The 18521-nt window shown below is 46.9% G+C and overlaps 1 protein-coding gene across 7 annotated transcripts in view; it reads right to left on the reverse strand.

Annotated features, from left to right (window-relative positions):
- The window catches only part of LOC132824520 (SH3 and multiple ankyrin repeat domains protein 2-like), a 1314713-nt gene that overhangs the window by 1059811 nt on the left and 236381 nt on the right, over window positions 1–18521 (reverse strand). For 5 of the 7 annotated variants that reach the window (XM_060839148.1, XM_060839147.1, XM_060839146.1 and 2 more), the window contains exon 2: window positions 17259–17487. In XM_060839148.1, coding sequence (XP_060695131.1) covers window positions 17259–17462 — 204 coding nt within the window. In that variant the 5' untranslated portion in view covers window positions 17463–17487. The remainder of the gene's footprint in view (window positions 1–17258; window positions 17488–18521) is intronic. The other 2 variants (XM_060839149.1, XM_060839150.1) reach the window with 1 other exon arrangement.

An 18521-nucleotide genomic window follows, 5' to 3' on the forward strand; every position in this document is an offset into this window, starting at 1 on the left:
AAGGTGTATAAATCTTTATTCAATTCCCACCACCAGGAAGGAAGGAAACATCCATTGACAAGTAGTGCCCTTCTTAGAGGGCAATGCTGTGTGATCAAACAATGAAGGGGAGGGCAGGGATTAAATTAAAATAGAGTTGGAGGGGGAAATGATGCACTCCACTCCCTGCGGCGCCCACCTCTCCCTGAACAACTCCAGGGTGTTGGTGGAGACCACGTGGGAAGAGGGGAAGAGGGACAGGCAGTCGGCCCTAACGACCCCTTCCACAGCCCACTGTCTGAACATAGAACACAGAAAAGTACAGCACAGGACAGGCCCTTTGGCCCACGATGTTGTGCCGAGATTTAATCCTAATGTCAAACATAGTAACTTAACCTACACACCCCTCAACTCACTGCTATCCATGTGCATGTCCAGCAGTCGCTTAAATGTCCCCAATGACTCTGCTTCCACCACCACAACTCTCTGCGTAAAGAACCTACCTCCGACGTCTCCTTTATACCTTCCTCCTAATATCTTCGAACTATGACCCCTCATACCAGTCAATCCTGCCCTGGGGGAAAGTCTCTGGTTATTGACTCTATCTATTCCTCTCATTACCTTGTATACCTCGATCATGTCTTCTCTCTTCCTCCTTCTCTCCAGAGAGAAAAGTCCGAGCTAATTCAACCTTTCTTCATAAGACAAGCCCTCCAGTCCAGGCAGCATCCTGGTAAACCTTCTTTGCACCCTCTCCAAAGCCTCTATATCTTTCCTATAGTAGGGCGACCAGAACTGGACACAATATTCCAAGTGTGGTCTCACCAGGGACTTGTAGAGCTGCAGCAAAACCTCGCGGCTCTTAAACTCAATCCCCCTGTTAATGAAAGCGGAAACAACATATGCTTTCTTAACAACCCTATCCACTTGGATGGCAACTTTAAGGGATCGATGTACTTGCCCACCCAGATCCCTCTGTTCCTCCACACTGCCAAGAATCTTTTAATCCTATATTCAGCATTCAGGTTCGACCTTCCAAAATGCATCACTTCACATTTATCCAGGTTGAACTCCATCTGCCATTTCTCAGCCCAGCTCTGCATCCTGTCTATGTCGCGCTGCAGCCTGCAGTAGCCCTCGGTACTATTGACGGCACCCCTAACCTTTTGGTCATCTGTAAATTTACTAACCCACCCCTCAACCTTCTCATCCAAGTCATTTATAAAAACTACAAAGAGCAGAGGCCCAAGAACAGAGCCCTGTGGGACCCCACTCAACACTGACCTCCAGGCAGAATACATTCCATTTACAACCACTCTCTGCCTTCTGTCAGCCAACCAATTCTGAATCCAGATAGCCATATCTCCCTGTATCCCATACTTCCTGACTTTATGAATGACCCTACCACGGGGATCCCTATCAAATGCCTTTCTGAAGTCCATATACACCACATCCACTGCTCAATCTTCGTTGACCTGTCTCGTCCCTCCTCAAAGAACTCAATAAGATTTGTGAGGCATGACCTGCCCCTCACAAAGCCATGCTGACTGCCTTTAATCACACTATGCTTTGCCAAATGGTCATAAATCCTATCCCTCAGAATTCTTTCCAAAAGCTTGCTGACCGCAGACATAAGACTGACTGGTCTGTAATTGCCAGGGATTTCCCTAATACCCTTCTTGAAAAGAGGAACAACATTCACCTCCCTCCAATCCTCCGGTAAGACTGCCATGGAGAGTGAAGAGGCAAATATCCCCGCCAGCAGCTTAGCAACCTCCTTTCTCACTTCCCGGAGCAGCCTGGGATAAATCTGGTCTGACCCTGGGGACTTATCAATCTTAATGTTTGCCAAAATTTCCAGCACATCAACTTCATCAACCTTCATCTGGTCAAGCCTCTACCCCAGCTCCTTAAAGTTCTCATTCACAACAAAGTCCCTTTTCTTGGTGAAAACAGAAGCAAAAACCTCTTTCAGGGCTTCCCCTATCTGCCCAGACTCCACGCACAAGTTCCCTCTGCTATCCCTGATCGGCCCTACCTTCTCCCTGATCATACTCTTATTCCTCATGTATGAGTAAAATGCTTTTGGACCTGTTTATGGCCAGTTAAGCCAGGCCCAGGAGCAGACCCACGAGGAGATCCTCAGATATACCCACCCCCCTCCGTACTGGATGCCTGAAGATCAGGAGCGTGGGACTGAAGTGCAACCAAAATCAGAGGAGGAGGTTTTTGAGAAAATCAAAAAGGGAGTGCAAACACTCACACCCAGTATATACATGGTCCACGGACTCCATAGCAACACAGAACAAGCACTTGGGCAGGGAGGTGTCTAGGGTGTTATCTGTAAGGTATGATTCCATGAGAATGACTATGTCAGGGTGTTGCTTGACTAGTCTGTGAGACAGCTCTCCCAATTTTGGTACTAGTCCCGAGATGTTTGCCGGCCGACAGGGCTGTTTGTGTTTTTGCCGTTGTCTTCACCGGTTCCAAGGTCGATGCCAGGTGGTCCATCCAATTTCATTTCTTTGTTGTGACTTTCTAGCGATGGATACAACTGAGAGCCTTGCTGGGCCATTTCAGAGGGCAGGTGAGAGTCACCCACATTGCTGTGGGTCTGGAGTTACGTGTACGCCAGGCCAGGTATTGATGGCAAATCTCCCTCCCTGAAGGACATTAGTGAACTAGATGGGTTTTTCCAACAATTGACAATGGTTTCATGGTCATCAGTCGATCCTTAATTCCAAATTTATTTTGTTGTTGAATTCAAATTCCATCATGTGCTGTGGTGGGATTCAAACCCAGGTCCCCATCATTCTGGGTGTCTGGATTAATAGTCGAGCGATGACAACAGTAGGCCATCACCTGCCCTTTGAGCCTCATCCCACCCCTTGAGCCTGTTCCACCATTCAAACAGCTGATCCAACATTCCTCAAAACTGTTTGCCTGGCCTTTCCCTGTAATCCTCGATTCCCTGACTGATCCAAAAGAAAGTGAGGATGCTAGAGATGCTGGTGATCAGAGTTGAGAGAGTGGGGCTGGGAAAGCACAGCAGGTCAGGCAGCATCCGAGGAGCAGGAGAATTCACATTTCGAGCAAGAGTCCTTCATCAGGAATGAGGCTTGTGGCCGAGGGGACTGAGAGGCAAATGGGAGGGGGGTGGGACTAGGGGGAAGGTAGTTGAGAATGCAATAGGTAGATGAAGGTGAGGAGTGATGGTAATAGTTTGGAAAGGAGGGTGGAGTGGGAAGGAAGAACACTTCATTAGGGCGGTGCCGAGTTGGAAGGTTGGATCTGGGATAAGGTGGGGGGGAGTGGAGATGAGGAAACTGGTGAAATCCACATTGATTCCATGTGGTTGGGGGGTCACAAGGTGGAAGATGGGACATTTTTCCTCCAGGCGTCGGGTGCTTCGGGTTTGGCGATGGAGGAGGCCCAGCACCTGCATGTCCTTGGCAGAGGGAGAGGGGGAGTGAAAGTGTTTAGCCACAGGGTGGTGGGGTTGGTTGGTGCAGGTATCCCAGACATGTTACCTGAAGTTGGTGTCCTGTCTCCCCAATGTACAGGAGACCATATCGAGAGCAACGGACACAGGAGATGACATGCATGGAAATGCAGGTAAAACTCTGTTGGATGTGGAAGGATCCTTTGGGATCTTGGACGGAAGTGAGGTGGGGGGTGTGGGCACAGGTTTTGCACTTCCTGCGGTAGCAGGGGTAGGTGCTGGGAGGGGTGAGTGAGTTGTTATGGTGTGTGGGCCTAACAAGGAAGTCATGGAGGGAATGATCTTTCTGGAATGCGGATAGGGCTGGGGAGGAAAATATATACCTGGTGGTGAGGTCTGTTTGTAGCTGGCAGAAATGCAGAGGACAATGCGATGTATCCAGAGGTTGGTGGGTGGACAGTGAGGACCAGGGGGATTCTGTCCTTGTTGTGATTGGAGGGGTGGGGCTCGAGGGTGGAGATATGGGAAGTGGAGGAGATGCAGTGGACAGCATTGTCGACCACTTGGGAGGAGAAATTGTGGTCTTTAAAGAAGGAGGCCATCTGGAATGTTCTATGTTGGAACTGGTCCTCGTGGGAACAGATGCCGAGAAGGCGGAGGTTTTGGGAATAAGGGATAGCACTTTTGCAGGAGGCAGGGTGGGAGGAGGTGTAGTCCCAGGTAGCCATGGGAGTTGGTGGGTTTGTAGAAGATGCCAGTGTTGAGCTGGTCGCCGGAAATGGAGATTGAAAGGTCCAGAAAGGGGAGAGAGGTGTTTAAGATGGTCCAGGTGAACTTGAGGTCAGGGTGGAAGGTGTTAGTGAAGTTGATGAACTGTTCAACCTCTTCATGGGAGCAAAAGGTAGCACTGATGCAGTCATCAAGGAAGCGGAGGAAACGGTGGAGTGGTGCCGGTGTAAATGCAGAAGATGGATTGTTCCACTAACCGACAAAGAGGCGGCACCCATAGCTGGGGCTCATGTGGGTGCCCATGGCTACCCCTTTGGTCTGGAGGAAGTAGGAGGATTCAAAGGAGAAATGTTTGAGGGTGAGGACCAGTTCAGCCAATCGAATGAGTGTGACGGTGGAGGGGTACTGGTGGGCGACACGGTGGCACAGTGTTTAGCACTGCTGCCTCACAGCGCCAGGGACTTGGGTTCAATTCCCGCCTCAAGATGTGCGGGTCAGGTGAATTGGCCACGCTAAATTGCCTAGTGTTAGGTAAGGGGTAAATGTAGGGGAATGGGTGGGTTGCGCTTCGGCGGGTCAGTGTGGACTTGTTGGGCCGAAGGGCCTTTTTCCACACTGTAAGTAATCTAATCTAAATAGATGGTTTGGAGTCCTTCATCATGGCAGATGGATGTGTACAGGGACCGGATGTCCATGATGAAAATAAGATGTTAGGGGCCGGGGAAACAAAAGTTGTGGAAGACGTGGAGGGCGTGGATGGTATCCTGAACATATGTGGGGAGATCCTGGAACAAATGGGACAGGACTCTGTCGAGGTATGCAGGGATGAGTTCGTTGGGGCAGGAGCAGGCCAAGACAATGGGTCGGGCGGGACACTCAGGTTTGTGAATTTTGGGTTGGAGATAGATTCGGGCAGTGCGGGGTTCATAGACAATGAGGTTGGAGGCCGTTGGTGGGAGATCCCCAGAGGTGATGAGGTTGTGGATGGTCTGGAAGATGATGGTTTGGTGATGGGAGGTGAGGTCATGGTCAAGGAGGCAGCAGGAGGAGGTGGAATCTATGTTGAGAGTATGGTGCTGGAAAAGCACAGCTGGTCAGACAGAATCCAAGGAGCAGGAGAATCAATGTTTCAGGTATAAGCCCTTCATCAGGAATGCTTCCTGAAATGTCGATTCTCCTGCTCCTCGGATGCTGCCTGACCTACTGTGCTTTTCCAGCACCTCACTCATGACTCTGATCTCCAGTATCTGCAGTCCTCACTTTCTACTGTCAAGAATCTATCTCAGCCTTAAATACACAGGACTCTGCTCACAAACTCTCCATGGCAAGGAGACATCCCTCCTCATCTCAGTCTTAAATTGATGCCCCTTTATCCTGAGACTGTGGCCTCTGGTCCCAATCTTTCCCATGATTGGAAACATCTTCTCAGCATTGGCCTTGTCAAGCCCCTTAAACATCTAATGAGATCAATGAGCTTCAATGAGATCACCTGTCATGCGCTAAACTCCAGTGAGTAGAGTCCCAACCTGTTCAGTCTTTGCTCAGAAGACAGTCCCTCCATGCTAGGGTTCATCGGAATGAATCTTCTCTGAACTGCCTCCAATGAATCAATAGCTTTACTTAAATAAGAGGACCAAAACTGCTCACAGTGTCCAGATATGATCTCCCCAGCCCCTTGTCCAGTTGCAGTAAGACTTCCTCCTCTTATACTCCAACTTCCTTGAAATAAGGGTCAACATTCCATTCCCCTTCCTGATTCCCTGTTGTCCAGTATACTAGCTTTCTGTATTTTGTGCACAAGTTCCCCCAAACTCCTTTGTCTTGCAGCTTTCTGCAGTTTTTCTCTATTTACTGCTTTTTTGTTTTCCCTTTCAGAAGTAACAACTACACCCTTTCCCACATTATATTCCACTTGCCAACTTTTTGCCCACTTACTTAATCCATCAACATCTCTCAGTGATCATTAGTATCCCTCTAACAACCTGCCTTTCCACCTACTTTGGTAATTCGGTAAATTTGGCTACAAGGCATTAATAAATGTTGGTTCAGCAGTGATTCCTATGGAACCACACTGGACATGGGTCACTAACCTGATAAAGAGCCCCTTAACCCCACTCACTGTTTCCTGCCCATGAGCCAATTCTCTATCCATGTCATGATTTGGAGGTGTTGGTGTTGGACTGGGGTGGACAAAGTTAAAAATCACACAACACCAGGTTAGAGTCCAATAGGTTTATTTGGAAGCACTAGCTTTCAGAGCGCTGCTCATTCAGCAGGTGGTTGTGGAGTAGATCGTCAGACACAGAATTTATAGAAAAAAAATTAGTGTCATGCAGTGATATGTTGAACAAACCTGGATTTTTAAGTTTTTCATCTTTTAGAATACAGTTTTTAGTTAATTAATATGTGAATCCCAAAATTTCTTTAAAGTCACCTTCTCGAGTTCAGTACCCGTGGGAATGGCCACAACTGGGACCTTGGGTTCATGTCACACTACAGGTGACCATACACACACACACACACACACACACGTTTATATTCCATCACACCCACACATGTACTTTACCAAGCTCTCACACAGAGAAACACACATGCTCTCACGTGCACTCACACTCACACGCCCACACTGACATGCACACACTTTCTCTCTCTCTCTCTCTCTCATGCATGCACACACATACAAGTCTACAGGGCAAATTTGTATTTGCAGAATTGTATTTGCAGATACATTCTACTTTACACAAAAAATACAGAATCTGCAGGCAGTCAATCCATGTAATATCTTGTAAATTCCTCTTTGGAAATAGAACCAGTCTGGCTCAAGATTGGAATACAGACAGACACTGACCTCACACCTTTAATGCATTGTCTGAGCTGAGATTAGATTAGATTCCCTACAGTGTGGAAACAGGCCCTTCGGCCCAATAAGTTTGCACTGACCCTCCGTAGAGTAACCCAGACCCATTTCCCTCTGATTTAAGCACCTAACACGATGGGCAATTCACCATGGACAAATTCACTTAACCTGCACATCTTTGGACTGTGCAAGGGAACCAGAGCACTAGGAAGAAACCTACACAGACACGGGGAGAATGTGCAAACTCCACACAGTCAGTCACCTGAGGCTGGAATCGAACCTGGGTCCCTGGTGCTGTGAGGCATTAGTGTTAACCGCTGAGCCACCACCTTTTGCATAGAACGTAGAACATTACAGAGCAGTACAGGCCCTTCGGCCCTCGATGTTGCGCCGCCCTGTCATACTAATCTGAAGCCCATCCCACCTACACTATTCCATGTACGTCCATATGCTTGTCCAATGACAACTTAAATGCACTTAAACTTGGCGAATCTACTACCGTTGCAGGCAAAGCATTCCATACCCTTACTACTCTCTGAGTAAAGAAAGTACCTCTGACACCTGTCTTATCACTATCTCCCCTCACTTTAAAGTTGTGTCCCCTCGTGTTTGCCGTCACCATACTTGGAAAACGGCTCTCCCAGTCCACCCTATCTAACCCTCTGATTATCTTGTATGTCTCTATTAAGTCACCTCTCAACCTTCTTCTCTTGAATGAGAACAGCCTCAAGGCCCTCAGCCTTTCCTCGTAAGACAATCCCTCCATACCAGGCAACATCCTGTAAAACTTTAAGTAATCTCGAGAAGCTGACTTCAAAGAAGTTCTGGGATTCACATATTAATGATCCAAAAGCTGCATTCTAAAAGATGACAGACTTAAAAATCCAGGTTCGTTCAATACAGCACTATATCACACTGTAATCTTTTGCTATAAATTCTGTGTCTTATGATCTTATACTCCTCAGCTACCAGATGAAGGAGCAGCGCTCCGAAAGCTAGTGCTTCCAAATAAACCTGTTGGACCATAACCTGATGTTGTGTGATTTTTAACTTCTGTCAAAGACAATACACTGCCTCCAACACATGGGCTCTTATGAAATAACCTCTTGTGAGGTACCTTGCTGAACATCTTCTGGAAACCCAAATACAACACATCTACCGGCTCCCTTCTATCCACTCTGGTTGAACCCTCGTCAAAAAAAACTCCAATAAATTATTCAAATGCAATTTCCCTTTCATGCTGCTCCACTGACTCTGCTCAATGAGGTTATGATATTCGAATTGTCCTGCTATTACGTCCTAAATAATTGATTCCAACATTTTTTCACAAGAGATGTGTGTCTCATTGGCTCAGCGTTACCTGACTTTCACCCCTCGTGCTTTATGAGGAAGGGAGTCATTTGGTAGTTTTCCAATCCTTTGGTACTCAGCCGTAAACCAATGATTCTTGGAAAATTACTATCGATGCGTCCACTAGCTCTGCAGCTACCTCTTTTAGGAAACTAGGAGCAAGCTCGGGCTAGGGGACTTTCTTGCTTTTAGCTCCATTAGTTAGCACCGTGGGCGGCACGGTGGCACAGTGGTTAGCACTGCTGCCTCACAGCACCTGAGACCCGGGTTCAATTCCCGACTCAGGTGACTGACTGTGTGGAGTTTGCACGTTCTCCCTGTGTCTGCGTGGGTTTCCTCCGGGTGCTCCGGTTTCCTCCCACAGTCCAAAGATGTGCGGGTCAGGTGAATTGGCCATGCTAAATTGCCCGTAGTGTTAGGTAAGGGGTAAATGTAGGGGTATGGGTGGGTTTCGCTTCGGCGGGTCGGTGTGGACTTGTTGGGCCGAAGGGCCTGTTTCCACACTGTAAGTCTAATCTAAAAAGTCTAATCTAATCTAGTTTGTCTAATATTACTTCTTTGGTGATAGTGAAGATACTTAATTCCTTACCTTGTTCTTTAGTATTACTGAACTATTCAAAGTATCTTTGAAAGACTGATGCAAAATATCTGTTAACTCCTCTGCCATTTCCTTGTTCCTGAAAACCATCTCCCCATATTTGATTACTAAAGGTTCTATGTTCATTTTGACCTCGCTTTCTTTTTAAATGTTTAAAGAAATCCATTGTCAGTGTTGATATTCCTCGCTATTTTGACATTGTAGTTTCAGTCCTCCTTTGCTAAATTCTGAATTTACTCTCGGCCTTGGAGTTATGACTGACTTTGGCCTCAAAGGACTTTTAACGAACCTTGGGGTGGCACAGTGGCTCAGTGGTTAGCACTGCTGCCTCACAGCACCAGGGACCCGGGTTCAATTTTAACCTCAGGCAACTGTCTATGTGGAGTTTGTACATTCTCCCCGTGTCTGTGTGGGTTTCCTCCGGGTGCTCCAGTTTCCTCCCACAATCCAAAGATGTGTAGGTCAGGTAAATTGGCCATGCTAAATTGCCCGTAGTGTTCAGGGATGTGTAGGTTAGGTGCATTAGTCAGGGGTAAATGTAGGGGAATGGGTCTGGGTGGGTTACTCTTTGGAAGGTCAGTATGAACTTGTTGGGCCGAATGGCCTGTTTCCACACAGTGGGGATTCTAATAAATACATTTGACAGGATCGCTTTCCCTTGCCAAATATTGTTGGGAAATTGGCATTTTAATAAATAAAACCTATTGTGCCCCAAATAACCCTCTTTCTAAAATTAGAGGTATTTGGTTTTAATGTACTTACACAAGATCAAGATGTATCAAGATGCTTTTATTTTCCACTATTTGCACCTTTCCTTCCTTATCACATATCTTTATGACAGTGCTTAATAATATTTACTCTTGGGAATAAAATATTTAATTCAGAACTTCTGTTCATAAACTTTGTCCAAATTTCAATAACGCAAAACTGTGACCTGTCTAATATGAACAAACATTTCACATCATCATTAATCCAAGCAAAAGAAATGCAGCTCCAGAAACATCTCGGACAGTGACTCCTGAACTGGGAGTCACAGAATCAGTGCATGTAGTCCCATTGTCCTTTGCCCTCACATTATCCCATTCCCCTTACACTGAAATGTTCCAGTTGGGGTGACATGGTGACTCAGGGGTTAGAGTCAAGGGTGTGGTGCTGGGAAAGCACAGCAGATCAAAGAGCAGGAGAATTGATCTTTCATCAAGGGCTAATGCCTGAAAAGTCGATTCTCCTGTTCCTCGGATGCTGTCTATCTTGCTGTGCTTTTCCAGCACCATACTCTCGACTCTGATTTCCAGGAACTGCAGTCCTCACTTCCCTGGACTCAGTGATTAGCATGGCTGCCTCACAGCACGCGGGACCCGGGTTTGATTCCAGCCTCGAGCGACTATCCAGTGTGGAGTTTACACATTTTCCCTGTGTCTGCATGGATTTCGTCTGGGTGCTCAGGTTTCATCCCATGGTCCAAAGATGTGCAGGCTAGGTGGTTTGGCCATGGTAAATTGTCCACTGTGTGTAGGTTAGCACGGTGGCACAGTGGTTAGCACTGCTGCCTCACAGCGCCAGGGACCTGGGTTCAATTCCCGACTGAGGCGACTGTGTGGAGTTTGCACATTCTCCCCGTGTCTGCATGGGTTTCCTCCGGGTGCTCCAGTTTCCTCCCACAGTCCAAAGATGTGCGGGTCAGGTGAATTGGCCATGCTAAATTGCCCGTAGTGTTAGGTAAGGGGTATATGTAGGGGTATGGGTGGGTTGCGCTTCGGCGGGTCGGTGTGGACTTGTTGGGCTGAAGGGCCTGCTTCCACACTGTAAGTAATCTAATCTAATCTTAGCGAGATTAGCCATGGGAAATGTGAGGTTGTAGGGATAGAGTAGGGGATGTGTCTGGGTGAGATGGTCTTCAGTGTTGTTGTGGGCTCGATGGGCCAAACAGCCTGTTTCCACCCTGTAGGGATTCTATGATAATCGTGGCCTATTCACCTTTATATGGTACCAAATCCAAGTGTGTTACAGCTGTCAGGAATTCATGTTCATTTTCCTCAGCGTTCCATCTATTCTTGAAGTACAATATTTCTTGGTGTCCTTTCACTTGCATCAGCTAAGTGACCCTCTTCTCATCCTGAAATGCCTCACAATTGTGGACGTCCCAACTCAATCATGGGCCATGGTATATACTTGCTTCATGACTGCACCTCAGAAATACCACTGACTTCTAATAGTCCTCTCCTGCGGGAACACAGCGTCTTTACAGATCCTGACCCAGTTTTCAACTGCCCTATTTCAAGTTGCTCCAATACTGAATGCCTGCTTTTTGGGGGAATTCATAGATCATAGGTTTGGAAGGAATGGATAAGGAGCTGTGGCAAATTTCTGGTGTGCATGCTGAAGATAGTACACACTGCTGCTACTGAACGTCGGTGGGGGAGGGAGTGGATGTTTGTGCATGTGGTGCCAATCAAGTGGCTGCTTTGTCCTGGATGGTGCCAAGCTGGGAATAGAAACGGGAAATCGAAAGATAGAAGTAGAGAGGATGTTTCCACTGGCAGGTGAAACTAGGACAAGAGGGAATAGCCTCAAAGTTAGAGGGAGCAGGATTCGGACTGAATCGAGAAGGAATTTCTTCACCCAGAGGGTTGTAACTCTGTGGAATGCCTTGCCCAGAAGTAGTTGACGCATCTTCAGTAAAAGGTTTTTAAAGCTAAGATAGATTTTTTTAACAATAAAGGAATTAAGGGTTACAGTGAGGGCGGGTAAGTGGAGCTGAGTCCACAAAAAGATCAGCCATGATCTTATTGAATGGCAGAGCAAGCTGGAAGGGCCGAATGGCCTCCTCCTGCTCCTAGTTCCTATGTTCCTAAGTATGCTTCTTGAGTGTGAATGGGGGCTGCAAGTGGGGAGTATTCCATCGCACTCCTGACTCGTGATTGTAGGTGGTGGACAGGCTTTGGGAGTCCGGAGGTGAGTTACCCACTGCAGGATTCCTAGCCTCCAGCCTGATCTTGCAGCCATTGTGTTTATGTGGTGAGTCCAGTTGAGTTTCTGGTGGTAACCTCCAGGATGTTGATCATGGAGGATTCAGTGATTGTAACACCATTTAATGTTAAGGGGCTTTGTTTAGATTGTCAGGGTCCACAGCCTTTGCAGTATCCAGTGGCTCCAATAGTTTCTTGATATCAGTTAGAGTGAATCAAATTGGCATCTGTCAGTAGCTCTGCTATCTGTATTCCTGCTCCAGCCCTTCTGTTGATCAATCACTGACTCAGGCAGGCAAAAGTGAGGATTGTAGATGCTGGAAACCAGAGTCCAGGTCAGAGTGGTGCTGGAAAAGCACAGCAGGTCAGACAGCATCTGAGGAGCCGGAGAATCAACATTTCGGGAAGGGCTTTTGTCCGAAACGTCGATTTTCCTGCTCCTCGGATGTTGCCTGACCTGCTGTGCTTTTCCAGCACCACTCTGATTTCCAGCATCTACAATCCTCACTTTTGCCTTGTTGATTTTAACCTTACCTGAGAAATCACCTAGTCATGAGGAGAAACACTGCCACACACTTTCGCAGGTGTTTTGTTGACACGCTTTTAAAGAAAGGATTCCTTCACATTCATTCTACAAATTCAGCTTCCTGGCCTCACATCATTTAGTTGAGCTGTTACATTCAGATGATATTCATTAACAGGATTCCAACATACACACCAACCAGCACCATGTGTCTCTTACTGACAGACTGACATGAGCCAGTTACAGGAAAAGGCTGATGGTGTGTGAGACCCACAGTGATTGGCACAATTGTCCCCATTGTGTGATTACAAGAGGCAGCAGGTGAGGCAATGTCTCACTTTGTGCTTTGATTGTGCTCCAAATAAACACAAAAGGATCCATGTTACTCCAATTAAACAATTCCCAAGCTTTAATTACCTTACAACAGGCTGAAAAAGCTGCTGTCCTCCACGCTGACAGTTTCCAATAATAGAACAAAGAACAATACAGCACAGACACTGACCCTTCAGCCCAACCAGTACATGCTGACCATAGTCATAAACGAAGTTAGTCCCACCTGCCTGCTCCTGGCCCATATCCCTCCAAACCTTATCTTTCCAAATGTCTTTTAAACATTATATTGTACCCTCATCCACCACTTCATTAGGAACGTCATTCCACAAGCACAGGGAATTCTATCTCTTTGTTTGCCTCCTGCTCACTGACCGACAGCAGATTGGGCAGAGAAACAGCAGATGGCGTTTGATACGTGCATACGGGAGGTGATGCATTTGGAAGGTCAAATTCAAGTGCGATTTAAACAATCAATAGCAGAACCCTGTAAAGCATTGACATACAGTGGGATCTGGGTGGACAGGTCCATAGTTCCCTGAAAGCGGCAACACTGGTGGATAAAAGGGTCAAGAAGGCAGAAAGCACACTTGGCTTTATTGGCTAGGGCATCAAATATAAAATCTGGCAAATGATTTTACAGCCATAAACATTTTTTCTTCTCCTCTCTGGTTGGCCAGCATTTGTTGTCCTTCTGTTGTTGGCCTTGTGAGTAATGTGGACACAGTGAGAGTAGTCAGAATACGGCACACAGACCTGAAGGAACTGCTTGTGGTGATCACTGATCAGTCACACATTCAGGGGGTAAACCTCCCCCCATTTCCTGACGATACTGCCTGGCCCAGGGAACTCTCAGTACTCGCTCTGTACAGTCAATCACATGGCACTGCAGCCTGGCTGCTGGCTTCGAGAACACATTCAATAAAATCTATTGTCCTTATGCATAGGTCACCTCCTTGAAACATTTGGAGTGACACATTGGGATATTCCCCCACTGTCTCCAGTGGAGCACCATAAGGACTTTCCTGAAGTGTTGACTGTATGGGAGTTAGCAGTCAGACAGGTGGTGCTGCTGTCTTCAGGGAGGTGATCATAATGAGAGAGCTTGCTCACTCATTCACGACAATCATGATTATTTGGGGCCTGCATTAAATGGCTCAGTAACACTGCCTACCCAGAACAGACCTCCCCCCTCCTCGAATGACTACTACTAATGAGGGACTGTACTCCCTCAGTCACAGGTAAGAGTGATAGAACCAGAGAGACATACAGCACAGAAACAGATCCTTTGGTCCAATTCATCTATGTCGATCAGATATCCCGACCTAATCCAGTCCCAATTTGGAGATGGTGGTGTTGGACTGGGGAGTACAAAGTTAAAAATCACACAACACCTGGTTATAGTCCAACAGGTTTAATTGGAAGCACACTAGCTTTCAAAGCGACGCTCCTTTATCAGGTGGTTGTTTGAGGGACAACTAACTGATGAAGGAGCGTCGCTCCGAAAGCTAGTGTGCTTCCAATTAAACCTGTTGGACTATAATCAGGTGTTGTGATTTTTAACTGATCCAGTTCCATTTTCCAGCACTTGGCCCATATCCCCTCCAAACCCTTCCTAATCATATACCCATCCAGATGCCTTTTAAATGTTGCAATTGTACCAGCCTCCACCACTTCCTCTGGCAGCTCATTCCATACACGTACCACCCTCTGTGTGAAAAGTTGCCCCTTAGGTCTTTTTTATATCTTTCCCCTCTCACCCTAAACCTATGCCCTCTAGTTCTGGACTCCCCCCCCCCCCCCCCCCCCCCCCCCCCCGGGAAAAGACCTTGTCTATTTATCCTATCCATGCCCCTCATGATTTTATAAACCTCTATAAGGTCACCCCTCAGCCTCCGACGCTCCAGGGAAAACAGCCCCAGCCTGTTCAGCCTCTCCCTGTTGCTCAAATCCTCCAACTCTGGCAACATCCTTGTAAATCTTTTCTGAACCCTTTCAAGTTTCATAATATCCTTCCGATAGGAAGGAGACCAGAATTGCACGCAATATTCCAAAAGTGGCCTAATCAAAGTCCTGTACAGCCGCAACATAACTTCTCAATTCCTGTACTCAATACTCTGACCAATAAAGGAAAGCATTCCAAACACCGCCTTCACTATCCTATCTACCTGCGCATTGCACCGGTAAAATAGATGATGAATGCACTGGGCTGGTGGAACCCAGAGGGAGGATAAACTACAATGCCTCCTGTAGATTCAGCATGGCAGAGAGCATTGTGTTACCTTCCACAAATGTTCCATTACCTTCTACTTACCACCTCGCACCCAGCAACTTTCCTCACTCCCCACCCCCCCTCCCCCCAACCAACCTTCTCAGTTTTACCTGTGCTCATTCCCCTCTGTTACTCTTGAAGGGTTAAGGTTAGCATTACCTTTGACCCTATAAAATTAACCCTTCACATGCTTGCACTCCTTCTGAACAGCCTATTTTGTCCCAAATATCTCCGGTTAGCAAGCCAACTGCTCCGGAACATTCTGTAACACATCCCTCCACATCAATCCAATGATTACCCAATCTTGATGCTGGATCCTGGATCCTGCAACTTACCACATCTTCATCCCTCCCCATCACTGTTCCATCCTTTGCCCAGTCCTGTGCTGCTCACCCCCTCCTCGCAACCTCCCACCCAGCTCCCCCTCCCCCTCACCCTGCTCCCCCTCCTCCCTCTCGCTCCCCCCCTCCCCCACACCCCGCACCCCCCCCCACAGCCCCCTCCCCCACATCCTGCTCCCCCACACCCCGCTCCCCCACACCCCATTCCCCACTCCCCCACACCCCACTTGGGTGAACAAGGTGTGTCTAATCTCCTTGTAACTTGGATACTTGTGCTGTTTCCTTAATTATTTCTTGTAAAAATACTGAACCAAGCAGTTTCTGTTCTGAATCTGATGTGTGGCACTTGTATGAAGGTAAACTATACATTAATAAGGCCTGGGTAGGAGAGTTTGTCTTATGAAGAAAGGTTGAGGAGGCTGGGGCTTTTCATAAATCCCCTACAGTGTGGAAACAGGCCATTTGGCCCAACTCCTGATGAAGGGCTTGTGCTCGAAACGTCAAATTCTCTATTCCTGAGATGCTGCCTGGCCTGCTGTGCTTTGACCAGCAACACATTTGCAGCTGTGATCTCCAGACCTCATTTTTTACTCGAACATTTGGCCCAACAAGTCCACACCGACCCATTCTCCTACCCTATTGCTGCATACCCCTTGATTAATACACTTAACCTACACATCCCTGAACACTATGGGCAATTTAGCATTGTCAATTCACCTAACCTGCACATCTATGGAGTGTGGGATGAAACTGGAACACCCAAAGGATATCCACGCAGACACGGGAAGAATGTGCAAACTCCACATAGACAGTCCCCCAAGGCCGGAATCGAACCTGAGTCCTTGGCGCTGTGAGGCAGCAGCACTAACCACTGAGCCACCATGCCACCCTATTCTGTGCTGCTTTTCTCGTTGGAGTGAAGAAGGATGAGAGGTGACTCGATAGATGTGTACAAGAAGGTGAGAAACAGAGATAGAGTGGATAGTCAGAGACTTTTTCCCAGGGCGGAAATGTCCATCATGAGGGGGCATAATTTTAGGGTAATTGGAGGAAGGTTTAGGGGAGGTATCAGAGGTCGGTTCTTTACACAGAGAGTGGTGGGTGTGTGGAATGCACTGCCAGTGGTGGTGGTACAGTCAGAGACATTAGGGACATTTAAGCGACTCTTGCATAGGCACTTGGAAGATAGTACAATGAAGTGTATGTAGGTTGTCTGATCTTAAAGTAGGATAAAAGGCCGGCACAACATCGAGGGCAGAAGGGCCTGTACTGTGCTGTACTGTGCTATGTTCCATGTTCCATGCCCAGGACAGACAGATGGGCACCTATAGGACTGTCAGGAATGTTTGGCACTAACTGCGTCCTGAGACTGGAGATTGGAGAGTGAACCTTGTTGAACTTAGATGGAAAACAAATTTGCAAGCAGCCAAATTAGCAGACTCCCTCCTCCCCATCCTGCCCCAAGAGTGTGAGATAACGCTGGTGGCCCTGAACCTGCCTTAGCCAAAGTGACCAGTGCAGTAAGAGGATGGTTTAACAGCTCACCAACTGACATCAGTATCTTCAAGACTGCTCTGTCTCTGTTTCTGACACTGACAAGCTCCAAATGTTCAGTCCATAACAAAAATTCCCTTTACAAAGTGACTCAAGGGATATGGGGACAGGAAAAGCAACTAATATCAATCAGCAGAAAGGAGACGACCTACTTCTGCTTTGGTTTCTTATAACCCTCTATTCAGAACAAACACACACAGTTTCTGAGCTCCATGTTACACCGACAATTTTAATTTAGGACTTTACTCACTGGTATCGTTTCCCTTGTTGGCATCATCTTAGCAACAAAACCAATTGAATGGTGAGGTTCCTACCGTCTGCTGCAGGTCAGGAATGATGATCCTGATGACCAATGTATCGCCCTGGATGTCATCCATCTTGCTGATAGGCTTCCCGGCTGCTGCCCTGATGGTGTCATAGATTGTTTCTTCTTTGGAGCTGTCAGATTCAGATTCAACAGAATAATCAGAAATGCTCTGTGCCATCTCATCTTCACTTGTGGTTGGACTTCGAGGCATGCTGTGCTTATCTTATATTGCAGAGCTACCAAGGGAATAAAATAGAATGAACACGGATATAATCTTATTATTAAATATTACAGAGACGCTTCATATGGCATGGGGAAAAACCGAAGATTATTACTTGGAGGGAAGGAAAAGATTTCCGAAAGTAGTTGTATTAATTGATCAAAATAGCTGCATCAAAATATTTCTTGACTTTTAGCACATGATGGCAAGCATTTCAAGGTTAATGAGGAATGACTGAGAAATGGAAGAAAGCTTCCAACTCCACTTTGAAAATACATTCACTGGTCCATGATTAATGTCTCCCATTCTCCCTGCTCTTTCTCTCGTACCTTTGGAGAGAGATAAAAATCACACAGCACCAGGTTCCAGTCCAACAGGCCTGTTTGGAAGCACTAGCTTTCGGAGCACTGCCCCTTCATCAGGAAGCTGGTGGGCAGGATCACAGGATGCAGGATTTATACTACAAGATCTAAATTCTACGTGCTATCGTCCTGCCCCACTAACTACCTGAAGGAGCAATGCTTTGAAAACTTGTACTTCCAAATAAACGTGTTGGCCTGTAACCTGATGTTGTGGGTTTTTAACTTTGTCCACCCTTGTCCAACACCAGCACCTCCACACCTTTGAAAGTGTCAGCCCTGTCTCAATGGGAGCATTCTAGCCCTGAGTTAAAGATTGTGGGTTCAATGTCCCTCCAGATACTGAACTTTTAATCTATGTTGAAGTTCAAGACAGAATCATCAAGGAGCTTTTCAAAAATTTTTCACAGGATATGGACATTATGGGCATGAGCAGCATGTGCTGTCTATCCTTAACTCTCCTTGAACGGTGTGGTTGGTTCAGCCATTCTGGGGCCAGTGTGGAGTCAGCCATATTGCTGCAGGTCTGGACTCACATGTCAGCCAGACTAATAAGGGCGGTAGACTTCCTTCCCAAAAAGACATTAGTGAACCTGTGTTATTCAATCAAATGTGCAACTTCTTGTTGGAGACATTAAATTGCACTTGAAGAGGAATACATTTGAGGAACAGCTAAGGATTCTGGGATTGT

The sequence above is a fragment of the Hemiscyllium ocellatum genome, chromosome 18, assembly GCF_020745735.1.
Source record: "Hemiscyllium ocellatum isolate sHemOce1 chromosome 18, sHemOce1.pat.X.cur, whole genome shotgun sequence".
Classification (NCBI taxonomy): domain Eukaryota; kingdom Metazoa; phylum Chordata; class Chondrichthyes; order Orectolobiformes; family Hemiscylliidae; genus Hemiscyllium; species Hemiscyllium ocellatum.